A 26,269-nucleotide genomic window follows, 5' to 3' on the forward strand; every position below is an offset into this window, starting at 1 on the left:
TGATATGCAGAAAGCATTTACCCCGGCTGATTAAAGCCCCTGTCACACTGTCCCGAAATTGACAACCGATGGACACACGATAAAGGAAATGTTCAAATTCGGCTGTGATCGTAGCAACATCGGGCCATTCGTGAGGGCATCTTAAGCCATCGTATGACCGCCGGTGGAGTTTCTCAGGCTCCGGCAGCAACTTCGTGAGCGGCAACTTCGTAAGGCACTCTTGAGGGCATCTTGTCAAATCATGTCATCTTCGTGTTATCATCGGTGCATTCGCCCTCACTCTGATCGGGGCGAATGCCCGATGGCACCGATGATAACAAGATGCCCTAACGATGGCCTTACGACGGGCAAAATTGACACACGAATTCAACACGAAAATGAACCTTCGCAAGGTCCTTCGGCTATTTTTTGGCATGCCAAAGATTTTGCCACCACTCACGAAGTTGCTGCCGGAGCCTGAGAAACTCCAGGGGTGGTCATACAAAGGCTTAAGATGCTCTCACGAATGGCCAGATGTTGCTACGATCAGAGCCGAATTTGAACATTTCCTTTATCGTGTGTCCATCTGGTTGTTTTATTGCACAACAAAATCATGTAAACATATTATGTAAATAACCCAATTTGTGTTCTGTTAAACTGAAAAGGATATAATATATTATTTTGAAGGCGAGTTGACAGGAAGTTGTTGTTGCTATGGAAACATCAACATGAAGGAGAAAACGTAATATTTTCTACATATAAAGACGGAGAAAGTAAAGTACAATGTCTGAAGATATCAGTACAGTATCATAGTACTGTAACATAATTGTTTTTGTTACTTTCGTTGCAGTTGTATGTCTTAAATGTAATGTAAATGTTGCCTTCGAGTGTGGTTCGGGGCCATCTTCGTGCGAAATTCACAATTCCATATTCGTGTGTCCATCGGGTGTCAACTTCGGGACAGTGTGACAGGGGCTTTATGGTGCAACACAGCATTTCCATCGGTCATCATTAGCACATCTTGAAGTATAATCAATATAAATACACAACCACATTGACAGCAGACAATTGTATTTTATATTCTGCACTAAAGACCTGGAATAAAATGTGCTGTTTTAAACAACAGTTATTTCAATTTTTTTTATTTCAAAGTCATTTGACTTTAAAGTTTCATACGCATGCTTCTTGTATCTACAATACACGTTATGTTATGTATTATTTATTTTGCTATGTAAAAGAGTTATTCAAAGGGACACTTGGGTGGTTATGTCTTCTCTGAGGAGAGAAATATTTGGAGAACAAAAGCCAAATTCATGTTAAAGCTGGAAGCATGTCATGAGAGTAGAATATAAATGAGCTCGAAGGCTAAAATGAATTATTTATAATAAAAAAGGAAGATTACTTAAATACGTAAAGGCAAATAATAGCTCTCTTTCTCCAAGAAACACAGAAAACACTCACATAGGCGTCTAATTTAGAAACACTCTGATTGAGTGACACGTTCGTCCGTTTGAGTTTTGCCATGGAAAACATTACGGCAGTAGTTTGCTTCTGCTCTGCGCATATCCCTTCCCCTTTCTCTCCACTCCCAGCCATCACTCCCCAACGACAGATCCATCACTGCAGCCATATGTGGTGATGTCATGTTCACTGAGAGTGAAAGGTCGGGGCTTGTCGTGTCCATCTGCTCCGGTTTGTGGAACATTCCAGTGCTTTAACATTTGCATGGGTGTCAGACAGACAATAAAAACGTAATCTCCCTTCACTGAGCGGAAAAAAATGATGGGGTGAAACAACATATCGAGAAAATGTGTCTATCTTCTTAAATGTAGGAAACAGAGGACATCTTGAATTTGTAAGTGGTCATTTAGCAAATTTGCAAACTTAAATAAACCGTAATATGTTAAAGTTTAAATCCTTTCATTTCAGTATATTGTTTTTTTTTTTATCTCAAGACCACTATGACATACATTTATATAGAGAGCATAAACAGCCTAACATAACAAAATAACTAATTGAAAAAGATAAAGGACATTTTTCAAAATGGCATCTAGTTTACAAATAAGTTTTGGTCATCACACATTTGAAAATAGGTGGGTGGATTAAAGAATACGTTGGCAAGTATGTTCCTCTGTTATTCATTATGTTTACATTCAAGCCAAATATGAAATGAGTCTTTATCTGTGAGCCACGAGATTTACGGTATTATGATAACATTTAAAAGGCTATGTGTGCATATGCTCTTTCACTGTTTTAAACACCTACTGGTTTGCAAGGATGTACTTTCCTCTTAACATATGATATCACTCAGAAAACTTTCAAATTCAAGTCAGACTTAAATAAAGCATCTTCAGTTAGGAAAAAAACGATTTATATATAAATGTTATTGTGTCTCATCATTGTGCTTAATGCTGTTTTTCAATGGTTTATAGGCCTAACAGCATATATGTCACCTCTGAATATATAACACATTGTGCACACACAGATATGTCCCCTGGGACGCATCATCACAGAGTGGGACAGCCCCGAGCAACACCCCTCTTACACCTCCTCTCCTGCTCCACGTGCCACGGAGCAATTACCACCATTAAACTACTCGCCACCTGTTAACTGCCATGTAAATATTCATCTGCAGCAGGGAGCTACTGGCCTGAATGGAAATGACTGGTGGAGTAAATCAGCCCAGTGACAAGTCAATGCTGAGCGGGGGACAGGAAAGGTTAGTGAACTCATGAAATGTAAATGCTACGTTACCACAGAAACAAAAAGCGTGGAGAGGGGGTTCGATTCTTAACATTTGCATGAAGAGTAAAAAAATAAAAGCTTTTTCTGTTGTTGGTTGGCTAGTGCCTATAAATAAATAAATGCTGCATAAGCCTCTGAACAATTAATAGAAGATGACGATGAAAAACAAACTTTCCTATAGGGGAAAAGTCTCACGTGGAAGCATTTACAGTAGGTGAATTAAAATGTAAATGGGAGCCATATTTGCTGTAGCATCATGCTTGAATACAGGCTGCATGCTTAGTCTGTCTGGTGAGAGGAACACAACTCAGTGAAAGGTCAGTGTGCATTTAAATGATTCAGGATAAGAAGTATACGCTTGATGTTTAGCAAATATACTTTTCAATTAACTAAGCAGCTGCCACTACTACTGCGACAATCATTGTTTAAGTTGTGAGTACTTTTTAGGCTTTAACCAGGGTTTTTAGCTACTTTCTTTATTCCTTCTTTTTAATTTGCCAAGAATATTTCTAGTGTAGACATGGAGACTTCTTTATTTGTTTACATAAGCCTTAAAGTAATCAAATGTATGAAAACTCAATTAAAAAGCAATGGCAACATCCAATTAAAAGCATATTGAATGTGGCTTTGTGTATGTACAATGAAATTCCTCTAGAATAAATAAGAAATAATACCAGGCAAGAAGTACAAAAAAAAAGTTGAACACATTTGATTAATTATATATGCAAAAGTGATTAGCCTAAATCATACATAAAACTTGGTCTGGTATTTATATATAAAGCCAACATATTGTATTTATAATCTGTAAGAAACTATTATAATAATTAGATAAAATACAAAAGTGTGGTTTTAATTACTGCTGTTAATTGTTTAGAGCAGTTTAAGGATTTATTGTTTTTTTTTTAATTGTCAGTTACATTACTTTTATAAACAAGTGCTTCTAGATACAGTAGTATACAATACTTGTTTTTTAAATTCGAAATATACGGAGTAATTATCATCTGTAACTTTTCTTTTAATAATCTACAATGTCTATCTTTTCAACTAAAACTTTCTGAACTATAAAACATGAACCAAGTGTCCAAATGAATTGCTATAATTTCCCTTGTTGTCACATCACTGCTGTGAGGTCAAAACGTAGACAGTCATTTTGACTAATTGTTGTAATTGTACTCATCAATATGGAAATGTAATAAATGTTTGGGGGACTAAAGTGAATACAAACATCAGGGGCTTCAATATCCTGACAGCTGTTCTTATACCAAGTTATCATCTAAGAAACTTAATGTCAAACAAAAAGGAAATAGGGCTTCAATTTTAAGATTGCTTGATTGTAAGTGTACATTTAAGCAGCTCGAATGCCGTACACAGAAGTTCTCATCAAGATGCCGTCGTCTTACTTCTCCGCTGTCTAAAGTCTTTCTTCAGTTCGAGCTTTGACTCTCTGGCTGCTACTGTCTAGACAGGACACCCAAAACCTGTGCATGTGGGTGTAAAAACTTTGAGCGCCTCATGTGCACTGGCTCCAGTTCAGCACCCAGCACAATGTGCTAGGGGTAGAAAGTAATGACCCATGAACATGCGGTTTGTAAATCAATATAACATTAAAAGGAACTGCTTTTATGTCTCCCACAACTCTACAGCTCATGTTTTATAGGCTTTGTGGTGTTTAGTGCTATGGCTAACCTCTAAGGTGAAGCTGTGAGCCGCATGTATGAAAAAGGGTTGTGTGAAGTTTTCCAAGATTTTATTTCACTTTGTGCAACTGGATATTATCAGCCTGTAATGCCATTTTACAGATAAAGAAAACAGTTTATACTTGCCATCAGTGGAGGACAGGGACTACATTTACTGAAGTGTACATTTGAGGAACAGTACTTGTATTTTATTAGAGTTTTCTTTCTGTTCATGACACTTTATGCTTTTACCCCACTATAATTCAAAGGGAATTATTGTACTTTTAACTTTTCCACATTTATTTTACAACTTGAGTTACTTGTGTTAAGTTTATTTTGAGTATTTTTGTGTTAAAAAAATAAATAATTTGGCATTGTTTACATTTAATACAACATTTTGCGTATAACATTACTTGCCTTTACTTAAGTAACATTTCCAATGCAGGACTTTTACTTGTATCAGAGTATTTTTACATTAGAACTTTTACTAAGATCTGACTTCCACTGCTTGCCATCTACATGTTTTGCCTCCTTTCCACTATAACATGTTCTCCTGAGAAATGTCCTGCTCTGCCTTGATCCTGAGGTCTTGTCCTGATGATCTCTTATCCTCATCCTTTCAGGGATGAGACCACATCTGTCTCCGGTCACTATTTACACGCTCTTTCACCATAAAGTACTCCGAGTCACACATGCATGCCCGGACAAACACACACACGTCCTCCTCCTAGCTCATGCCTAATTCAAACCTGCCTTATGAGTCCCCTGACAGATCCACACAGAGTCCGCTCAACACATGCACACAGACATTCAATCACTGGAAAGCAGCGCAGGCAACATATAAATCCATCTAGTAAAGCGTCTCCCAGACCGTTCCCAATGCGAATGAGATGTCGCATAGCCTTCCGCTGTTATCTTGCCTCGAAAAAGAGGCAAGAATGTGATCTATGCCCCCCTAATTGTTGCAGGGGGAGGTTTTATCAGCACATCGTGGATAGGCCAAAAAGGACATATAAATCCTACGGCTTGTAGTTATAACTCCTCACTTTCTGTCTTGTTTTCCTGAATCTGGCAGGTGCTTTGATAGGCTGGAAGAGCTACATTGTATATACAATCACTTTTGAAAAACAAACTTTACAAATTGTTTGCAAGTGCTGTTTGACATCTGTCTGAATTGCTATCAATAATTCACTCTCTTTTTTATCCTTTCTCACTTTCAATACAGAAAATGTGCTTCAGTATCCAGTCTGACCAGTCTGGGCAGTCTGATGTCCGTGTCTGCTCTCTACAATAGCTGGTTAACCATGTCTGACATCTGTGGCTCCCCACAGTCGGGGTGAATGCCAGGCTGAATAATGCACCAGGGAGGCACACGCCACTCTGCTCTGCCTCTTCTTTGGATCTGTGACGTGCTACACACAATTTATAAAAACACCTATAAAATCACTTTCTGATACACTCTGCATACAACTGGCTGTGGATGCTCACAGCGGCCATAATCTGTATTGTGGCAGATATTTTCCTCACAAGTTGTTGGAGAGAAAAATTAAACATATGAAGAGTGCTAAGGTTGTTGGATGTGAAGGGCCTGTTAAATATTACTATATGTTTGCCATATCAACTTAAAGGGTACAAATATGTCATTTTTGTGTTCAAGTTGTGTTTCCTCCGCCTCAATGTGGCAATTGTTGCAACCTGAGGGGATTTTCTTATGTCTGTTTTGCATTGGTGCAACTTTGGGCACAAGCTCTGGAGGTATGATTGCTCAACACACATTGTATATGAATTCTGACATGTTGACCTTCCCACAGCTTCAGAACTATAATTGTTAATAGGAGCTGATTTAAAAAGAGAAAAGCTAAACATAATTCTACTTTTATTCAAATAAATACATCTTCCCCCCCCCCCCCACCCCACTGCCTGCTCAGAGTAAACAATACACCATTTTGACCTAGAGTCTGTTTGCTGCCATTAATCCTTCAGACAGAATTTACATAAGACAAGGGGTGTGAGTTTCTAACACACACTCTGATGCCATGTTGCTGGGTCTGTCAGTGTGGAAGAATAATCTCCGTCCTACCCTCCACCACGGGCTGCTGACCCTGGGCTGACCCTCGGGCCAGCAGCTAGGGTGTTAATGTTCACCCTCACCAGGGTCGCACCCAGCGTGTTTATTTTACGACACAGGAGAAGGCACCACAGAAGGGAGTGTGGCCCCGGCACATTGACCCCCAAACACATTAGAAAGCTACTGGCCCTTTCGTATGCTGTGTAGTTATACTGGTCTGTGCTGATTCTGTTGTGAGGCTACTGTCCACCAAGTAGCATAATAGCAATCGGAATAATGTCCCCATGAACAAAAGAAACACGGTTCTACAATCCAAGGAGGACAATATGAATTCAATGCCAAAGATTGACTAAAAAATCCCTCCATAATCAGAATCAGAATCAGAAACAGGTTTATTACGAGGTAGGTAACGTACGAGGAATGTCACTTACATAAAAGTAAAACAACAATTTAAATCACTGATAGAGAACTAGACAAATATCAAAAATAATAAAAAATATAGTCAAATATAACAGTATTTACATTGCAATGGAATAAAATATGGAATAGAAATCGACAGTAATAAAAAAAGAAAACCGATATTGTTGAACATTGTGTGCATTAATGTAATGCATAGAGGCTATGATGTGGTAAAGTGTCAGTGGAGGGGCCAATAGCTGTTGTTGTACATTTTCCTACATATTTCCACAAATAATGGAATGATGCCGCTTCAGGATTATGCTCTTGTTAATATTTACATTGTAGACTTATTTCAGTTCACTTCATTTCAATACAAGTCAAATAGGTCTTGTTCTTGATTAGAAATTTGGTTTGCAAGCAGAGTTTAAAAAAGCACAACAAACCACCACATTTCCTACTATACAAACACGCACCAACGACAGTAGAGGCTGCTGAGATATGCACAAGTGCTGTTTTGCATTTGTCGTCATGCTCTAAGAGGAAATCAAAATGATGAGAAATGTCATAGTTGATCCAATTGACATTTGCTCAAAGCTTCCTGTAGCATTCCGTCTACTTTTCTTTCACACACGCATCAACATCATCAGAGTTCCTGTGGTGGCAAGATGTTTGCGTAAATTCACATTTGCATTAGCAGAAATGCAAGAGCGTGCATGAGTGTGTGAGTCAGTGTCTGTGCGTGTGTGTGGCAGTAACGTGCACAAATCACTTGGGAGAGAATCCTACGGCCACATTTCCAATTCCGCTCAATTTCAGCAAGAATCTCAGTAATCCCGCTGAAGAGCCGCAGTTCTCCCACAGTGACATCCCATAATAGCACTAACACCAGAGTGGTGGGCACCCAGTTACGACTCCCAGGCTCCATTCGGTGCACGTTCCCAATCCCCCAACCTGTCTGTATGCAAACAGAGCCCCCTCAGAGGAGAACACTGATCTGGCAGCCTTTCACTGAGCCCTGTGTAGACATATTTAATGCCTCAATAACCACTGCTTAAGACAGAGTGATGAACGCCAGGGGCTTTCATTACCACCAGAAGTTTATCCGTGTGTGTGTGTGTGTGTGTGTGTGTGTGTGTGTGTGTGTGTGTGTGTGTGTGTGTGCGTGCGTGCGTGCGTGTGTGCGTGCGTGCGTGTGTGTGTCAGACTACAGTATTTACCTAAATAAGCGTTCCTGTCATTTACCAATCGGCAATGTCAAGCTGCTGTTGTTAAAAAAGAAAAATACATATGGCCCTATAGCACAGGAAGACATAAGGATTCCTGATTTCTCTCATGAATTAAGGCAGCTATACTATAAGAGATGCCATTATAATGTCCTCCAGCACTTCACATTTATAGTGTGCATAACATTTTACTGCTTGTAGACGACAGATATGTGTGAATGTGTAAAACTCAAGGTGATTGAGGTCAAATGCAAGGTGGTAAAAAGTAAAACAAATAGGAGCAGTTACAAAAGTAAAGGAGAAAATACAATTGGAATCAGGTAAAAAAAAAAACCTATCAGTGTCTGCGACGTGCAGAGGCAGCTGGAGAGCAGAGTAAATACAGTCAGAACTGTGTCACAGCATCAGCGCTGCAGCTTATTGGTTCCTCACATATGTACACATTGAGACAATGCAGGAGCACAGGTATACAGTGCATGCACACAAACAATTATGGATTGATATACACATGAAGTATTGAAAAGACGTGGAAAGGTAATGGGAATCAATGTTTCTTATAGTCGAGAATGGAAAGCTTTATGACTTATATGAATGTAGACATGTTTTAGCATTATGACACAAATCTTCCTCTCTCACCATTAGCTGCACTTATGAGCCGTTTCTGTTTTTCTTCCACTTTGGCAATGATAATAAGAACACCCAAGATAAAAGTCTTTCCCTCCCCAGACACTCATCACCCAAAGAGAGAGAAAGAAAGAGAGAGCTCGTGGAAAGATCAATTTGTCTGCACAGGAAACTGTGTAATGTTAATCACAACTTTAATTTGGGCTGAATTAGCATTTTGATGAACTTGCAGGGCTGACTGGTGTACTCCAAGCACCTTCAAACGCAGCGCACACAGAGGAAATGGCAGTGTGGTTAATTAACGCTTGCACACAGCAGATGGGCTCAGTGAAGGGCCCTGGCAGGAAGAGACACAGAGAGCGAGAATTGATTGGAAAGAGTCACTGTTAATGGGAGAAAAATAACACATTCTAAAATGTCCAACCATCACTCTCTAAATAAAGTGGCTGGTTCAAAACCAACAGCTAAAGAAGGTGGGGAGTACTAAATAATATTTCCGTCTTTTAGGGGAAAACACAACACAAAGAGCGAGTAATAGCTTACAGAAAACACAACTGGCAAATCTTGGTCAAACATGCAGCCTGTTTACATATGCCCGACCGTTTCAATCTCAGAGCACAGAGTGTGACGCGACATGGTGCCTCAGTCTCATTGCTTTTTTACTCATTCTGTGGAATCTTTTACTAACGCATTTAAAATTGACTATTTTTCATCCGTCTTCTGTGCTTTTTCCACAATATGTTCAGAACGTTCAATACAGACGCTTCTCCTCCAGACACTAGCTGTGCGTTCCAATACCCACTAACTTATTATATAGTATGCCAGAGAAAGCTTTAGTATGTCCCAATATCTTGTTGTATATATGAAATGCAATATGTACAGTATGCATCTGGTCACATTTTGCAGCATGCGAGAAACATGCGCATCCGAAATCCTTTGCATAGGGGTTATATGAGAAGGAGGGTCACATATCATGGTGCAATGTTTTACGAAGTACTAGTTCCCAGTCATATGCATATGCAACAGTAAACACTTTGTGAGGGCTGCAGCTGGAGAACATAAAAGAAAAAGTACACCATTTGTAACGCAGGCCTATATCTTTTCAGAGAGAGATTAAGATGGACTTTTATTAATCCCTCGTGGGGAAATTGTTTCTCTGCATTTGAGCCATCCTAGTGTTCGGAGCAGTGTGCTGCCATTTTGAACAGCGCCCGGGGAGCAGTGTGGGGAACGGGGTGCCTTTCACTTGGTCTTGCCGGGACTTGAACTGGTGACCTTCCAGTTGCGCCCACCAAACTATTCCTATTCCCAGGCCGTTGTGTCCTTGGGCAAGACACTTCACCCGAATTTTCTCCTGTGGGTATTGTCCACAGTACATGAGCATTACATGTATGTAATGTGTATTTGTAAAGCGCTTTGAGAGTCATTGATAAAGCGCTATAATAAATACAAGGATTATTATTATTATTTATTATATGATATTACATTTAATCAGGTTATTTGAATCTGTTCTGGCGCATTATCTCTCCATCCTGAAGATATTGCGAGCATTTAAGAGAGGAAATTGAGAGAAAGATGAATCTGAGAAGAGGTTATAAATACAGAGGTGGATCTCCATGGCAGTGTTTGCCTAGCTACAAACTAAATGGCAGCACAATTAAGGCATGGGGCAGTACAGTAACATGGTCATCCTGGTGATCATTTGTGTGTGTATCCTGAGTAAACTATACAACTTTTAATGTGTAGTTAAATTTAGGAAGGCTTAAAAATAATCTGGTGGTGTGAAGTTATAAAAAGTAATCTTACCAGATGTGTGGCTCGCTGCTAATCCCTGCCTGAAGCATGCAGCCCCCGACTACATTAGCTGCTACTAGCATAACACAGCATAATCTGTAACCGAGCTGTAAGCAGTTGAGTAAATGGTGAGTAATGTAGGTGTCAGGTTTTGACATGGAAGAAAAATATGTGAAGTAAAAAAAAATCTCTGGTTCTGTGTTTCGATTTGGAGCTCTTTTTCAAGTTCAAGTTAAACTAGCTTCATGTCTCATTGTAATGTGATGTCCTCATTTTTTTTAATGTTTTTTTGTTGACCATGTGTATCTTGGAAAAGTCAATTATTGAAGAAAGATAATCTTGAACATTTAACCAGTCTGATTATGCTACTAGAGGTAAGTGAGAAAATATGTTCCTTTTAAAAAAGACCTTTAAGTGCCTTGCTCAAGGGAACCATGCTCAATCACTGACCCAGACCATGAAACAGAAACTCATTAAGAGAGCTCATTAGAGGAAATGATGCACCATGTCCCTCATTGAGCACCGCTGACACCTTCATCCTCTCACCTCCTCCAAAGCTTTTCCTCGAATCCTTTCTCTAAATAACCTTCTCTAACCTGCCCTCCTCATCGCTTTTTTTTCATGCTGGGGAGAATTTCAGACCCGGCTTCCCACAGTGAAGCGTGATTTGTAAAAACACAATAAAAATGGAAAGACGGTGAGACTCGGGTGACTAGGGAGGGAGGGGTTGGAAGGACAGCAAAGCGAGCCCCCCTGTGGTGGCAGCCTGCGGTGGGGCATTAACAGGATGTCCGGGCAGGGTAAATCTTCTCCCAGCCGCTCGGAGCTCATACCCTCGGAGAACTTCCCGATCCATGACAGGCTGTCAGTCTCTGCAGAGGGGGCACTGATGAAAGCAAACTGCCTTAAGCCTGATCTGTGACTGTTTTGTTTGCATACGAGGTTTTAGAGCCTCAAATGCGACAAGAGAGCTGATTGTTTTTAAAGAAGTATGGAATTAAAATAATTTGCACAGAGATGGATCTACGAAGTGAGTAAACCACGGTGACCTTTGACCTATGTAAAGCATAGGAAGGAAATGAGATCCAGTGATGAGGGGATTCGTCACAGTGAGAGATGTCGAGGAGCTTGTGTTACCTTCAAAGACTTGACAGAGAGGAATTCCTGCCACAGAAACATCAGATGTGAAGGATGCAGTAATATGTTGTTATCTTTAAAGGGAGGACCTGAGAACCAGTCAGCATCTGGGGCTGTCCTCTAATTGCCAATTTGATGTTTTTATCTGTCAGAAATGAGAAAATAATAGAATCGGTATAGCCTGGTATGGGTTAATTTTGAGTCCAGCAGAAGCCATTTATATAGACACACAGCTATCTGTCCACACACACCCACACACAATGAGGAAACAGAGCAATATCTAATACAAGGAAGCAGGAGAATCTCCAATTATGGCAGGATGCAGCATCAATTTAAGGGCTAATTATGTGCGTAATGAGCTCACCGCCATGCGTCCGCGCCCCCGTCACCGCGCCCGCTGGCCTAACCCCCCCCCACCCCCCACCTCCTCCTCCTCCATCTGAGCACCCGGTACCTAATTAAAAAACTACATGCGCCGCGGCGCTCTCATCTGATTCACACCATGGAAATTAATCCTCAGATAAACGTGTTTGACGGACATCAAACTATAGCATGAGCCCTGGACGCAGTGCACTGTACTCTGTCAAACGGGTGTAAAACGTTTGCATTTGTTGGTTTTTTTTAAGAAGAAACCCCTGCTCCAAAATAGAGTTACTTGCTGGGTTTGATGAGTTAATATTGCGCAAAACAACAACAACCTCAGAATATTAAATGCAATGCATTTAAGAGCCTTTTGATAGCTTCTCATGTTTAAGAATAACCAACTAACCCGTTAAATGCAGCAAAAAACGTTAAACGTTTGTCCACCAGACAACAAGTGAATTATTTAGCGTGTTAAAACATTGTTATGCCGGTCATGTACAGTTAAGTAAAAATAATGGAGAACATATAGGCTAAAGGCATTGGTTTCAGGGGAGGATTCAAGGCCTGTTTATTATGACAACAGCACCAGGAGTAAAACATCTTCAGTTTTTTTCCCGTAGCAGTGATATCCTTTTACCCTGCACCTTTTATCCAGATTTCACCAATTGGGAAATATCTTTTGATAGCGAAAAATTAAAAACACTTTAGTCTGTTTACAAATTATAGCACTCAGAATCATTTCTATTTAGGTAAACACGTGATATTAAATACAAGAAAACGAATTGCCCAATTTGAAATACATTTAATTGAGAAAGTATGCTTTATTTCTCTATCATAAAAAGGATTGTAGGTTTATTCTGGATATTTCCCCTCCAATAATCGCCAGGTAAATGTCTGTGCTGCCTTTAGTGAGCCCATTACCTGCCAAACATTCCCTTGCTGTGCTATTTTATGCGGATTTATCTATTTATTCTGCTTGATCCATGATCTCCACGCTAATGACAAAAACACAACAAGATCACATCTAAACTCAGTTCGGGCACGGACAAGTGCCGCGCATACCTTGCCGTACCAAGGTGACGCCCACGGTAAGGGTCCAATCACGAACTTACTTTCAGCGCTTTCGTCCAATGAGAGTGAGGTGGGCACACGGTGGGCGGGTCCCGAGCAGCTCCAGAGAGGGACATTGGGATAGTTGAGGATAGAGGAGGCTTGTTGAGCACGAATGCCACTCGTTGCGCGTCCTTATAATTTGGAGAGGTGTATGCAGCGCACGGCCCGTTCGCCTTTCCAGGTGGAAATCCAGGAGGAGCTGAGACCAAACTTAACTGGGACGACTGGTGAACCCGGTTCAGGACAGGTGAAATTCCTAGCAGGCTGCCTCTAAGGCCACATCGATCCAGATGTAGGAAAATATAGTGTTACTCAGCGCAGGTAGGAATACTGCAAATATCTCTCTCTCAACAAGTCTGTCAACCTTTATTGGATGTAAAAAAAGTGTTATTTTCTTAAAACAAGTGAACAAAATCGAGGTGAAGAGTAATTATGTCACTGTTATTTTTCCCAAGGCAGCTACACGTTCCAGGAACTGTACAACATTTCCTCGACACTGCTGCAGTATTCAGCTATGATGGATTGTCTTAGCATTGCTGAAGAAACATAAAAATGCTGATTTTACCTTATTGTTTTAAGTATTACTTGAGACAAATTAAAGGCAGGCTTTGTGGTTAAAATAACTTGAGTTGGACACGTTTGCAGTGTGCCCTTCAACCATAACAATTTGTTTTTCCATATTTATTTATACCTTATTCAATCACAATTTAATTTATTATATGCAGGATTGTTTTAGTTTATTGTCTCAATTTTGCAATGATGTTTTTTTGCGGTAATTGTTATTATTACATTGTTGTATTTATGTAATTGCTGCGTTTGGTGGTGATGCGTCTTCTTAAAGCCATGTGATATTATTCTTCAATAATCATCACAAATCAGATTTTGTTTTGATGAATGATTGATGTGTGAATTAATCTGTAACGCTGTTATTCAGAGTCAGCTCAATCTGATGTGCAGACCTGCATCAGGCTCACAATAAAATAACAGACACTTACATCATGGCCAGTGCAAGTGTACACGTGGTGACGTGGGCCTCAGAAGATCAACATGCAATGGAGGATATAGCAATATTCTTTTCTTCCTGTGTGTGTGTTGCAGGTCATGGATGAGATCTCACAGCACCGTGGAGCTTTAACTACAACCAGTTGAACCAGGACTACCGGGGATACCCACACATTATTTTTGGATTCATCAGTTTATATAAAAACTCCGGCTTTCTTTTATCTGACACAATTCTGCAATGAAAAAGACCAAAGCGACGAGGAATCAGTGAAGCTACTGATTTGAATGACCACCGACTCAGATAAGGAAGGATACCGTGAAAAGGCGCCGAAATGAAGGAGAAATCTAAAACGGCCGCAAGGACTAGACGGGAAAAGGAGAACAGTGAATTTTACGAACTGGCTAAAATGTTGCCTTTACCGTCGGCCATCACCTCTCAGCTGGACAAAGCTTCCATCATAAGACTGACGACGAGTTACCTGAAGATGAGAATTGTTTTTCCTCAGGGTGAGCGAAGCGAAATAAAAGAAAATGATAAGAAGAATTATGGTCCATACGGAAATAAAACCATACGCTATTTAATATAAAATCAGCAATGAACGACTAGTATTATAATGTGTTACAATGAAGGCCACACATCATGCAAATATTTTAGTTGAGGCGTACTCTAAATAAAGTAGTGTAAATAAAATACTATAATTATAAAAAATGTCAGAATTTCCATAGTCATAATTAACAATGCAGTAGATATTATTAAAATAAACAAATACAAAATGAATAGGATACATTTACCTATGCACACGCTAACATAGGCCTACCTACTTTAAGCCATAAAGAAATATTAAAGAAACATTATAGTGATCTGCAGGGAGTCTTTACACATGGCCACCATCTTTTATACAGCTCTCTGCAGGCTCCTCTGACTGCGTGACTGAGAACAAGATGTACCAATTATTTAACAAAAAAACTGCATGGCTCCTAATCACCTGAAGCCATGTAAGCAGGAGGCACACACACAATATTACACAGCCTCTCTTGTATAAGAAAAAAACACTAATGATCTCCCATAGGCCTATATCTAATCAGAAGCCACCGTTTCTGCCGCCATTTAACACACATTCATATTTTGGTGTCATAATATATAAAACGAAAGTAGCATGTATACATATCTAATGCAGATTAAAAATAAGACACTAAAAACCTATCGTTTTTTTCGGGGTTTGTTTTAAACTACAGTGGAGACCGTTTTCCATTTCCAATACACAGCAGCACCGAATTTATTGACGATATCTGAGCTCCGTGAGATTTCTCGTAAAACTGAATGAATTTTAATAAGAAACAGTTACTTGCATTATCTACTTAAACTGGAAATAACGGCCATCACTGGGGCATTTATTGGATAAAATAAAATCTAAAGGTTGGTCAGATTTGTGTTTGAATTCAATTCAGGCAGGCATTACATTTAATTTATAATTTGTTTTGATTACAGGCCTACTAATACAACAGTAATAATCCTGAATGCTGACGAATTATAAATTATTATAATGAGACACATCGACTGTGCACCTTGTAAACATCAACAGATTATCGAGGTTCATGTCTGCACAACATGTGAAAGACACATACGTAAATGCTTTTACACTAAATACACCGTTTTACCAGACACGCCTCTGTAGTTGTGATAACCAATAACAACATACTTATTTTTTAATTATCTGAATAAAAACAAATGTTCCATTTCATTATAATGACACATTTAGAATCTAAAAACCGTTATTTGACTCTCCAGGTTTGGGGGAGGCTTGGGGTCACACAAGTCGAACAAGATCTGCGGACAATATTGGACGAGAGCTGGGAGCTCACTTACTGCAGGTATGTGAGGCTATAATTGCCAGCGTAATGTGCTGTTTATAATGGCGAGAGACTGATATGGTCATGCAACAATAATAAAAAGGTAATTGTGGCGTGTTTTTTTTTTTTTTTTCAGACGCTGGACGGATTTATCTTTGTTGTGGCTCCAGATGGGAAAATAATGTACATTTCAGAGACAGCGTCGGTCCATTTAGGACTCTCTCAGGTCCGTTTGTACGATCAGATTTATTTACCTATCATATTTTTCTTTTGCATTTCTATGATTACAGCCTCTACAGCTACTTTAATTTAAAAACGGAGACATCGCGTTGAATAAAAAAAGACCGCCTAGTGTTTACCTGTTAATTACATGAGTTACTCTCAACAGGTAGAGTTGACTGGGAACAGTATTTATGAATATGTCCATCCTGCCGACCACGACGAGATGACAGCCGTGCTGACGCCACATCAGCCATATCACTCACATTTCGTCCAAGGTAAAATACATTTCCTCTAGGCTTCCCAAACGCATGTCGTATATTTGCAATTCAATTACAATTTACGGTGTCTAGAACGAGCATATGGTGATAACAAATGCAACGGATGTGTCTCGTATTACAACAATGTAACACAGATGCAAATGTGCATCGTATGGAAATGCGTTTTAGTATTCCTGCAGGAGGCGTTTTTCAAAAGTAAAATCACTTTATTTCTTTCAATGCATCTATTTATTTTTGTACGTAACACATATAATGCATGTGTTTTTGTATAGCATATTATTCAAATGCGGAGCCTCTTTAGTGGTATAGAGGGACTTCGTTTTTTAAATACACATCGTATCTATTTATTCCTATGAGATTTCCTGAGCTGACCCTTATTTTGTAATTGCCGAGCTAAACATGTTTATTTCCTTTAGAATATGAAGCGGAGAGATCGTTTTTTTTGCGGATGAAATGTGTGCTGGCAAAAAGAAACGCAGGCCTCACCAGTGGTGGATACAAGGTAGGCAATTAAGCTTTGTCACTGGCTTGTGATATTAAAAAATACACAAAATTATGACTTGCATTTAAGTATTACATTAAAAAAATATATGTAAAATGTGACACAAAAAATAAAAATGAATGATTTTTAATTTCCTTTAATATTGTATTTCAAAAATAATCCCATATTTGTGTTGAGCAGCAGTGTTAATCATGCTATATAATAACTACCTTTTTCTCTATCTGCTCCACAGGTGATTCACTGCAGTGGCTACCTGAAGATCCGGCAGTACAGTTTGGACATGTCCCCTTTTGAGGGCTGCTACCAGAACGTGGGCCTGGTGGCTGTGGGTCACTCCCTGCCGCCCAGCGCTGTAACGGAGATCAAACTGCACAGCAACATGTTTATGTTCAGAGCCAGTTTAGACATGAAGCTCATCTTCCTAGACTCCAGGTACTGTACACAAGTCAATGTCCTTTATATGACAGTGTTTCTTTCAAGGTCTCTTTCTAATCCAATGTTCTTGATTTGAGTACAAGCATTTACATTTTTTATTTTAGGAGAGTTGGTTCTCTAGTAAACTCAAATGTTTGCCTGTAATAACACGCGAAGTGAAACAAAACAAGCCGAGATCAATCCCTGCATATTTGAAAAACAACTTGTTAATTTCTCTCCAGGGTGGCAGAGCTGACAGGTTATGAGCCCCAGGACCTGATAGAGAAAACGTTGTACCATCACGTCCACGGCTGTGACATCTTCCACCTCCGCTGTGCACACCACCTATGTGAGTTACAATCCTGCCCTACATTATGCTTTACAACAGGCTGGCTGACCTTCTCTTGTAAAAGTAACTGCTCAGGCAACCTGCTGCAGGCACCATGTGCAGACAATCACTCACACACGTTGTTAAGTACATACATCTCTGTCTTCTGTCTGATTCTTTTATCTCCTTCAGTGCTGGTAAAAGGCCAAGTCACCACTAAGTATTATCGTTTCCTGGCCAAGCACGGCGGCTGGGTGTGGGTCCAGAGTTACGCCACAATCGTCCACAACAGCCGATCCTCAAGACCCCACTGTATCGTCAGCGTTAACTACGTCCTCACGTAAGTCTCATTTAATATTCTAATCTAAAATCAAACTTTCCTTAAAAGAGCAACTGTTAAGAATCTGATTGATTTAAGAAAAACATATATATTTCTTACACTTTCTTGAGACGTGTGAAAAGGTATATCTCGTGATATCTCTCTGAATCTTACATTTGCAATCTCGTAAAATGCAGATATCAAATTGTAACTTTCATCACAATTTAGACTGAAATCCCTAAAATCACAGCTACGTAAACATAGTGACACAAGGTTTAAGGGGCTATGCCGGGCTAAAAGCAGCTGCATATTTAATGGTATTTGCAGAGGGAGGAGCATTGATTATTTAACTAGATTAAGTAAAATCATATCATATGCTCTTGTGATCCACGCTTGAAGCTCACTCTATGATAGGATGGATCTTTGTCTCTTGGAGAAATCCTTGTGTTTATCCCTCTGTAGCCTCTCTGTACAAATCCGCCAAATACTGTGGCTGTAGGGCTCAGCCAGTTGTGTGTTATGAGAGCAAGAAGCACACTAAGGCCCTTTGAGACAACAAGACAAATATCAGGGTTCAACCCCATCAAAAAACCTCTACTGTCACCATCGATCTGCAGTCTAAGGAAAGCAAAATCAATCAAACGGTGAACTAAGAATCAATAGCTATCTCATAGCTGAAGAACATGTTGGATTTTCCTTGTTAAGTGTGGTTGTTCCACATGTGGATTTACCGGGTGTGTGTGTGCGTGTGTGTATATGGGTGTTTGTGTGAGTCTCTGTACGTGTGTGCATGCATATGGCTGCACTCTAAGTATTGATTTCTCCAATGCAGCCAGGAGAAAACAAGTAACTATATTAAAATGACAGTGAATTTCCAAGAGAATAATTAGCTCAAAGAAGGAAGTATCCAAAAGCTCACGTGCAGCATAAAAAGAACTCCTATATTAAAAAAACAAACGGCATTTCAATCACCTTGCCCCGACAGCATTTTAGCAAGAATCCATTAATAAATCATGTTTGGAGGTTGGCTGCTGGCGTGTTTCAGACATGAGGTGCTCTGACATTGACCCTGAGGTGGAATTCGGCTAACACAGCTGAGTTTGCACAAAGGCCCAACATTATTGGCTCAGACATAAGTCATCCAGGGCACAGATAGGATGCAGAACCAGCCACTGCAACTATACCTGCATGAGCAAATAACACTCACACTGTGTACTGGCTATCCAAACACAGCCTTTCCCCCAAGGTGTTGTACATAAAGAATGGGTCATATTTAGAGTCATATTAAAGAGGCTGGCTGTGCAGGGTCAGGGATGGGCCACAGGGTTTAAAATGCCAGGCAGCTGCTATTACATACTGTTGATGTGATAAGTTAAGAATAGGCTCATGTTTGCTGAACACTTGACACGGGAGCCTTTTCACTCCCTCGACAGCAACACTTGGGTTCAGCCACAGTACAGTGGGTTAAAATGTCAGAAATGGTGTACAAGCTGCATGCACATATACAAGTAAAAAAAACTACATTATGCAATGTTTTATATAGTATGCTTCCAGGTCCAGTGCAGAGTGTGTGCCCATTTACTAACACTGTCTTCTACTCTGCTTCTGTCAATGGTTGTATGGTACGAAATAATGATTAACTTTGTTCATAGAGTCTGTTATTTTCTTCAGAAGTGGGAGGGTTGAATTTATCTCGAATGTTGTTTATACTTCTCATAGTCTTCACATCACTCGGGGTATACAATGTGTGTTTGTAAAATAAGTCTGTGTACTTATCTACGTTCAATATTGACCAAGACGTCTGCATCAGACCTATTACTGATTATGTCACTTGGTGCAACACTGCCACAGAAACTGTAAAAGAAAGAAAGGCGGTGCACTTATTATATGGAACACCTCTAGCCTTAAGGTTTGCAATAGGATCAAGGAGAAATGGAGGGAAATGTGAAAAGATAAAAGTATGCCTTCCTCAACAACATTCAAAGTGTCTGTGATCAAGGTACTCAACAATCAACCAGTTTACGATCTTAGTTTAGTATATTAGCATGATGACATTTGCATATTAGTACTAAACACAAAGTAGAGATAAGGAAGGTGCTCAGACTCAAAATAAAAAGTCAGGGTATCACAAAGGTATTAGAATTTATAAAGAGGGGGATCATGATTGTTTTCACTAAATTCGATGCCAATCCATCACATAGTTGTTGAGATATCTCTGACCCAACCAAAGTGGTTGACTGACCCGACATTCCTTGAGCTGGAACCATTGCTAAAAAGTCACAACCTTGATAAATATGGGTTCTGCTTTTTAATTGTATCCCAAACGTATATTTTGTTTGTGTCAAAAGGGATACTGAGTATAAAGGAATGCAGCTGTCTTTGGACCAAATGAGCCCCACCAAGCCAGCCTTCCCATACGCTGACAATCACAGTGAAGACAGGAAGAGCACCAAGTCACGTCTCACCCAGGCAAAGGCCAAAGCCAGAGTGTCACCCTACCCACAGGTAATTAACAGTATGTTTTACATAGAGCTAAATCCAGAAAGGAAACTTGGCTCAGGCTCAATTGAAAAGGGAGAAGGTCTCAAAACCCATTGTTTTTTTTTTCTCTTAGCAGTTTTCAGCTTTCAATCCAGAGCGTTCGGAGTCAGATCCAGACAGCCAGTGGGGCGGGAGCCCGCTGACGGACTCTGCATCTCCACAGCTGCTGGATCCCAGTGAGCCTGCGGAGGCATCTTGCGCCTACCGACTGTACCCAGAGTCCGGCTCCCTGTGCTACGGCCTGGGTCTATCAGAGGACGATATCGCACATGCCCAAACGCATCCTCACTCCTCCACCTGTGACCGAGCGCGATGCCAGAGTGGCCGCTACTTCCTCGGAAACCCTCAGTCGGGAAGAGAGGTGTGGTGGGATGCCACTCGCTCTGTGCTCTCGCTGCCAAAATCGAACAGCGATGGCTACGAAATCACATCCTACCATGGAGCCATCCACGGTGAGGTGTTAGGGTTGAGACCACAACCATCTGTCCCTGAAAATAGCCCTGGCCTTACTTCTCCTAGTAGCTGTTTTCCAAATGTTATTATGGGACATGCTAAGTTGTTTACGCCGTTTCTTGCCAGTGTGCCGATTGCTACCATCTGTTCCGAAATTGCCTGCAATTGAAAGCCAAGTTATTTCACATTTCACATCCTCAAACAACGAAACAACCCCCACCGTGCCTCTGCCAAGACAGTCTAACAGACCATAGTTCTAAAGTAGAACTTCACACAATAAACATGTGGTTTTAGCCACTAGTACTTAAAATATACGAGAACAAGTATAGGAAAGAGATCATGCAAGTAATTTTGACACACTTTGTGTACGCAGAAAGACATCGTAATTACTCATTAACACAATGTAATTCATTAATTTCATTCTTCTTACAGGAAGGGGCCACTGGGATGAAGACAGTGTGGTGAGTTCACCCGATGGAGGCGGGTCCACCAGTGATTCAGGTGAGCGTTACCATGGTGACCACTTCCGGGCAAACCCTCGAGAGCCCAGCAAGATGGAGACCCTAATCCGAGCCACACAGCAAATGATCAAAGAAGAAGAGAGCCGCCTGCAGCAACACAAGGCGCCGCTGGACGTCTCAGGGCTCGCCAAAGCTCACAGTCCGTGCTTCACCTCCTCACTCTCACACCACTCCCAGCTGAACATGCCCAGCGTGGTGTGCCGCGGCCCGGGAGCCCCCAGCATCGACCCCCCTTCTGAACGCCTACATCATCGTGACAGTGTCAAAGTGCTCGGACCGCACGACAATGACGAAAACACAACCAGTCCTGCGTCTATGTCCCGTCTCAGCAGCCCCAGCTCTGATGGGATCCCCAGGTCGAGCATGGGCCTCACCAAAGACTACATGCAGACGGATATGTCCCCCCACCCTCCACAGCCCCAGGGGAGCCCACTGCTCTATCAGGGCCAGGACAGGCAGCCACTGGACAGGCAAGCAGCCTATGCTTTGACTGGATACTCCCTGGAGCACCTGTACGACCCGGAGAACCTGCGGAGTTACTCGGGCCTGGCCTGTGGAGGAGTCCAGTACGATGTGGCGTCCCATGTGAGGATGCAGACCGAGCAGATGCAGGGACACAAGGCCACCTCAGTTATCATTACCAACGGGAGCTGATTATATCTGGGGCAGGGACATCCTGTTCTCTAGGTGAGGATGTTCAGGAAGGTGGTGCTTTAAGCACACGCAAACACAACAGGTGCTTGATACAAATGTCTGGACAATTTAAGAAAAAGAATAAGAGTTACCTGCACTGGGTTGAGGTGCCCTTGGTTGCTCGTTCAGCACAATATGTCAGCCTTTGTATGAAGCACGATATGGACTTGTGTTGATGAAGTGGCCTGATACTTCACAGGGGCAGAGGTTTGCTCCATTACATAAGAATATAGTGTTATTTGATTGGTGACTGAGTTCCCCTTCTTGCTAAGGCTACCCAAGCTTTGAGTCTGGTTAAACATCAAGCCAGCATTTCTGTTCCAAACGTCTCACGCACCATTGGCCATGTGAGTTAATCTGTCCAGGAGACGATTTACAAAGGCAGTACAACAACCGTGTTGTTCCATTGCCCCTTCACCTGAAAACTCCATCGCACAGAACATAATGTTTGACACAAGAAGTGCATCATGGGAAAGGCGAGAGTTTCACTATTGTAAGATGTCAATGTTTCCTGCTATTTATTTGTCAGTGGGCTGTTTCTTGTATTTGACATTCTTTTCTATCAAAGTCAAATCTTTATTGGCCGGATAAAATTAGATCTGCTGTTGGATTACACCAACATTACATTTAAATAATTTGGGTGGGAAAATTGAAATAAATAGATACTTCTGAAATGTAAAAATGTGAAATACACAGCTCAATTGGAAACTGTTTTAATGTTTATGTGAAATGCCCCCAGAGTGCAAAGAGAAAGCGCAAAATTTAAAAACGCATTTTTAATCTCCACTTCCCCTGTTAATGTTGGGATGTCAAGACATGTTTTACATATCAGAGTATAATTCCTCTCCTGTTTTAACCTCACTTAGCTGCTACCACGCTTACAAGCATACAGTTATGAAGAGTATGCGTTTTAATCCTCAAATCCCTCAATTAAATTCCACATTATTGTTCTCAAAGAGATTTTTCTTTTATATTTGTCACTGTGGCCTGAAGGGTTAAAAAAAAAAAGGATACAAACTTATAAAAAATGTGTTGAATGTCTTTAGTTTCTTATTTAATTTATGATGTAAATATCATCTCACAATGAACTTTTGAAAAAGAAGTGACAAGATTATTTATTAATTGGTTTTAAAAAGTCTTAAATCTGAATACAGTTGCAAACAAAAACATTTTTGTCTCCCTTCATTTTTGTTGCACAACTCTTAAATGAATGAACACACACACACACACACACACACACACACACACACTGCTGATGCCTCAGAAAAACTCATTTTGAGATGGACAGATTTAGATTTACATAGACAAATAGAAGTGATTTAGTTTGTTTTATTTTGGCCCATCCCTACACTAGCTATTTATAAAACGCTTATATTAAAAACTATAAAAGGATATAGATATATGATTATAACGCAGATTTTTTAAATGTATTTTTGTTAGTTTCCTTTGTTAATTATATAGTAAAAACAGAAAGACTTGGAAGATACGACTAATGTCATACCCTATGTTTCTTAGTGTCAACAAATCCTATGACAAACAAATGAAAATCTGGGTCACAAATATAAGGCTAAATAATTTCTTTAAACTGCTAGACACTTGTTTTGATCAAACATACTTGACTGGGAGTAAGGTTTGTATTTTGTTTGACTAATTTTAGTTAGGGATTTATACACGTGGTGCTCTAGTGAGTATTTACTGCAGTAGTGTTTTTGGGATGGACTCACACTAACCAACCATGCTCATCGTAATGACAGAACAGGGTCAGTGCAATGATATGCACCATCTGTGTGGGTTTTTTGAGAAATAAATAAGCTATACCAGGCTGTGGATACACAGACAATAGCAGGACCAATGTGTTCCTGTTTTGGGTCTTTCCATGGGATGTGTTGACAATAATTAAAAACGTAGAATTCTAAAAGCCTCGTTTTTTTTTTCCTCACTCCCAAAAACGACTATTAACAAGGGGCATTACATACATCTATTACAAACACCTCATAGTCATTACAACAGCAAACTGCCTGTGTGACTACCGAGCTGTCACGTTTTAAATGCACTTGCAGCCGCACGTTCCTGCCGTTTGAGGCAGTTGAACTTGCACGTTTAGCCGCTCTGACCTCTGCTCAGAGGCAATTTCTGTGCCATGTATTTTAATATATGTAAGTTATTCACATGTAGCTGGAGAGCTGACCTGGCTGGCTGCCTGAGCTGAGAGGGACCAGGTACAGTCGGGCTGGATGCAGAGCTCCCATCAGTCACCGCTGACAGGAACATGTGATGGCCTGCCAGATATCACTGCTGCTGTCAGTCCTGGAGGTAGAACTGCACACCACTCCACAGCGAGCTTTAGGAAGGTTGTGTGTTTGTGTGTGTTTTGCTGTGACGCTTCAAAAACAAGAGTTTTTTTTTCTTTTCTTAAACACTGGGGCTTTTGCCTGAAGTGCCCTGAAGGCTTTCACATGTAGAGTCGGCTACATATTAAGCCAAAGTCTGGGCCCTTTGCCCAGGCTTTTTAAACTTGCATACACCCCTCCACCCAAAATCCTTTGTGTACCTCAATACTTCTGAAAAAACTGTTAATTATAGAGCCTCAAAGAGAAATAGCTTTCTCACAGATTTGGAGAAAAACTGATCAGAAAGTAAAGCAGGAGTATGAGAAGCACTCCGACCCAATACCAACATATATAGATACTTCATTCAAGTGAAAGTCGTGCATTAAAACACTGCTGCATAGTGAGTACTATTACATTTGACACTGAAAGTATATTATCTGAAATCGTACATAAACGTATCATAAGCATTATATGATTATTAATAAAATAATGTTTAAGCATTTAAGAATTTAAATGATGGACGTGGTCAAGGTGGATAACATTTAAAACTAATTGACAAATTACTATTATTTAACTTGATTATATATTTTGTATGCTAAATTGGTACCATTCTCCCTTAAGGTGCCATTTATTTAGGCTTTGTAACATTGATTTATTGTTTTATTAATGATAAATAAATAATTCAAAAATGTTAAACAAATGAGTTAAGCCATTAATTAAAATATTGTCTGTGTTGCCAGGTTGTAAAACAAAGTAGTTACTTTTGCTTTAAGAAAAATAAATTAGATTAAAACATATGACTTGATTAACATAATATTCTCTAAAAGTAGAAATGATTCATTAAATGGAAATGCTGAGTAAAGCAGAAGAACTTCAAATGTGTATAAAAGTATAGTACTTGTGTAATTAATGACTTTCAAATACTAAAAAACAGTTTGCAGAGTTTAAACATTAAAAGGAGGGACATACAGTATCTTAAAATACAATTGAGTAAATTAAAATATGTCCTGAAGAATAGCAGATGTTGGGACTAAAATCAAATCAATCTACGAAAAAACAAAGGATCTCACTGCTAAACAGATGTGTTATGTTAATCATTTCCTTATTTTCATAATGAACCACAGCGCTGCAAAATTAAGACATTTGCAGTTAATTTAACTACTATGCTACTGCAAATAAAAAGCACGAGTGATTCGGCTTTGTTTACACCACAAGGCATTAGCAGTTAGAGGAGATAAAGATGCCGGCTGTGTCATGCGATTGGCTCCATGTGGAAGTAAAGTAGAGAACCGCTGGAGCGAGATAGCAGGGTTTCGCAACTGCAGGGAAGGAGAAATGGATCCTAACTCTGCAAACGACCACAGAATACGAGGGTGCAGGTGGCGAGGCTCAGACTAGTCCCTGAATGTCTACTTGATTGATTTCAGGCCCCAGCATTGAGAAACAATTGCATATTCATACATCAATTAAAGTGTTCCCCCGCTAGTGCCTCCATAATTCAACCTGGCAGTGAGTGAAGAGTCATCCTTATGAAGCAACTTCAGACCAGCGCGGGGGAAAATGTTTCAACATGTTCCTTATGGCCCCTTTCACTGAGAACGGACATCTTATAATTGCTTAATTCTTCTTCTTCTCTTAAATCCTTTTTTCTTTCAGCTTGGCGTCTTTATATCTTGCCTCTAAACACAGCTGCA

The 26,269-nt window shown here is 40.2% G+C and overlaps 1 protein-coding gene across 4 annotated transcripts; it reads left to right on the top strand.

The window, feature by feature from the left end:
* Window positions 1-13,225: 13,225 nt before the first annotated feature.
* On the top strand, window positions 13,226-23,401 carry LOC117439435 (single-minded homolog 1-like). 4 transcript variants are annotated; one of them, XM_034075315.2, is made up of 12 exons: window positions 13,226-13,442; window positions 14,220-14,630; window positions 15,913-15,995; window positions 16,111-16,200; window positions 16,363-16,471; window positions 16,891-16,976; window positions 17,209-17,408; window positions 17,633-17,739; window positions 17,911-18,058; window positions 20,386-20,542; window positions 20,652-21,030; window positions 21,464-23,401. In XM_034075315.2, exons 2-12 carry the CDS (start codon window positions 14,456-14,458, stop codon window positions 22,204-22,206), a joined length of 2,277 nt encoding a protein of 758 aa, XP_033931206.1. In that variant the 5' UTR covers window positions 13,226-13,442; window positions 14,220-14,455; the 3' UTR covers window positions 22,207-23,401. The 4 variants fall into 4 exon arrangements, with proteins under 4 accessions (XP_033931206.1, XP_071058097.1, XP_033931207.1 ...); XM_071201996.1 differs by having other exon boundaries at window positions 20,655-21,030; XM_034075316.2 differs by having other exon boundaries at window positions 13,226-13,368.
* The last annotated feature ends 2,868 nt before the right edge of the window (window positions 23,402-26,269 follow it).

This window comes from Pseudochaenichthys georgianus, chromosome 24 (assembly GCF_902827115.2).
Source record: "Pseudochaenichthys georgianus chromosome 24, fPseGeo1.2, whole genome shotgun sequence".
NCBI classification, from domain to species: domain Eukaryota; kingdom Metazoa; phylum Chordata; class Actinopteri; order Perciformes; family Channichthyidae; genus Pseudochaenichthys; species Pseudochaenichthys georgianus.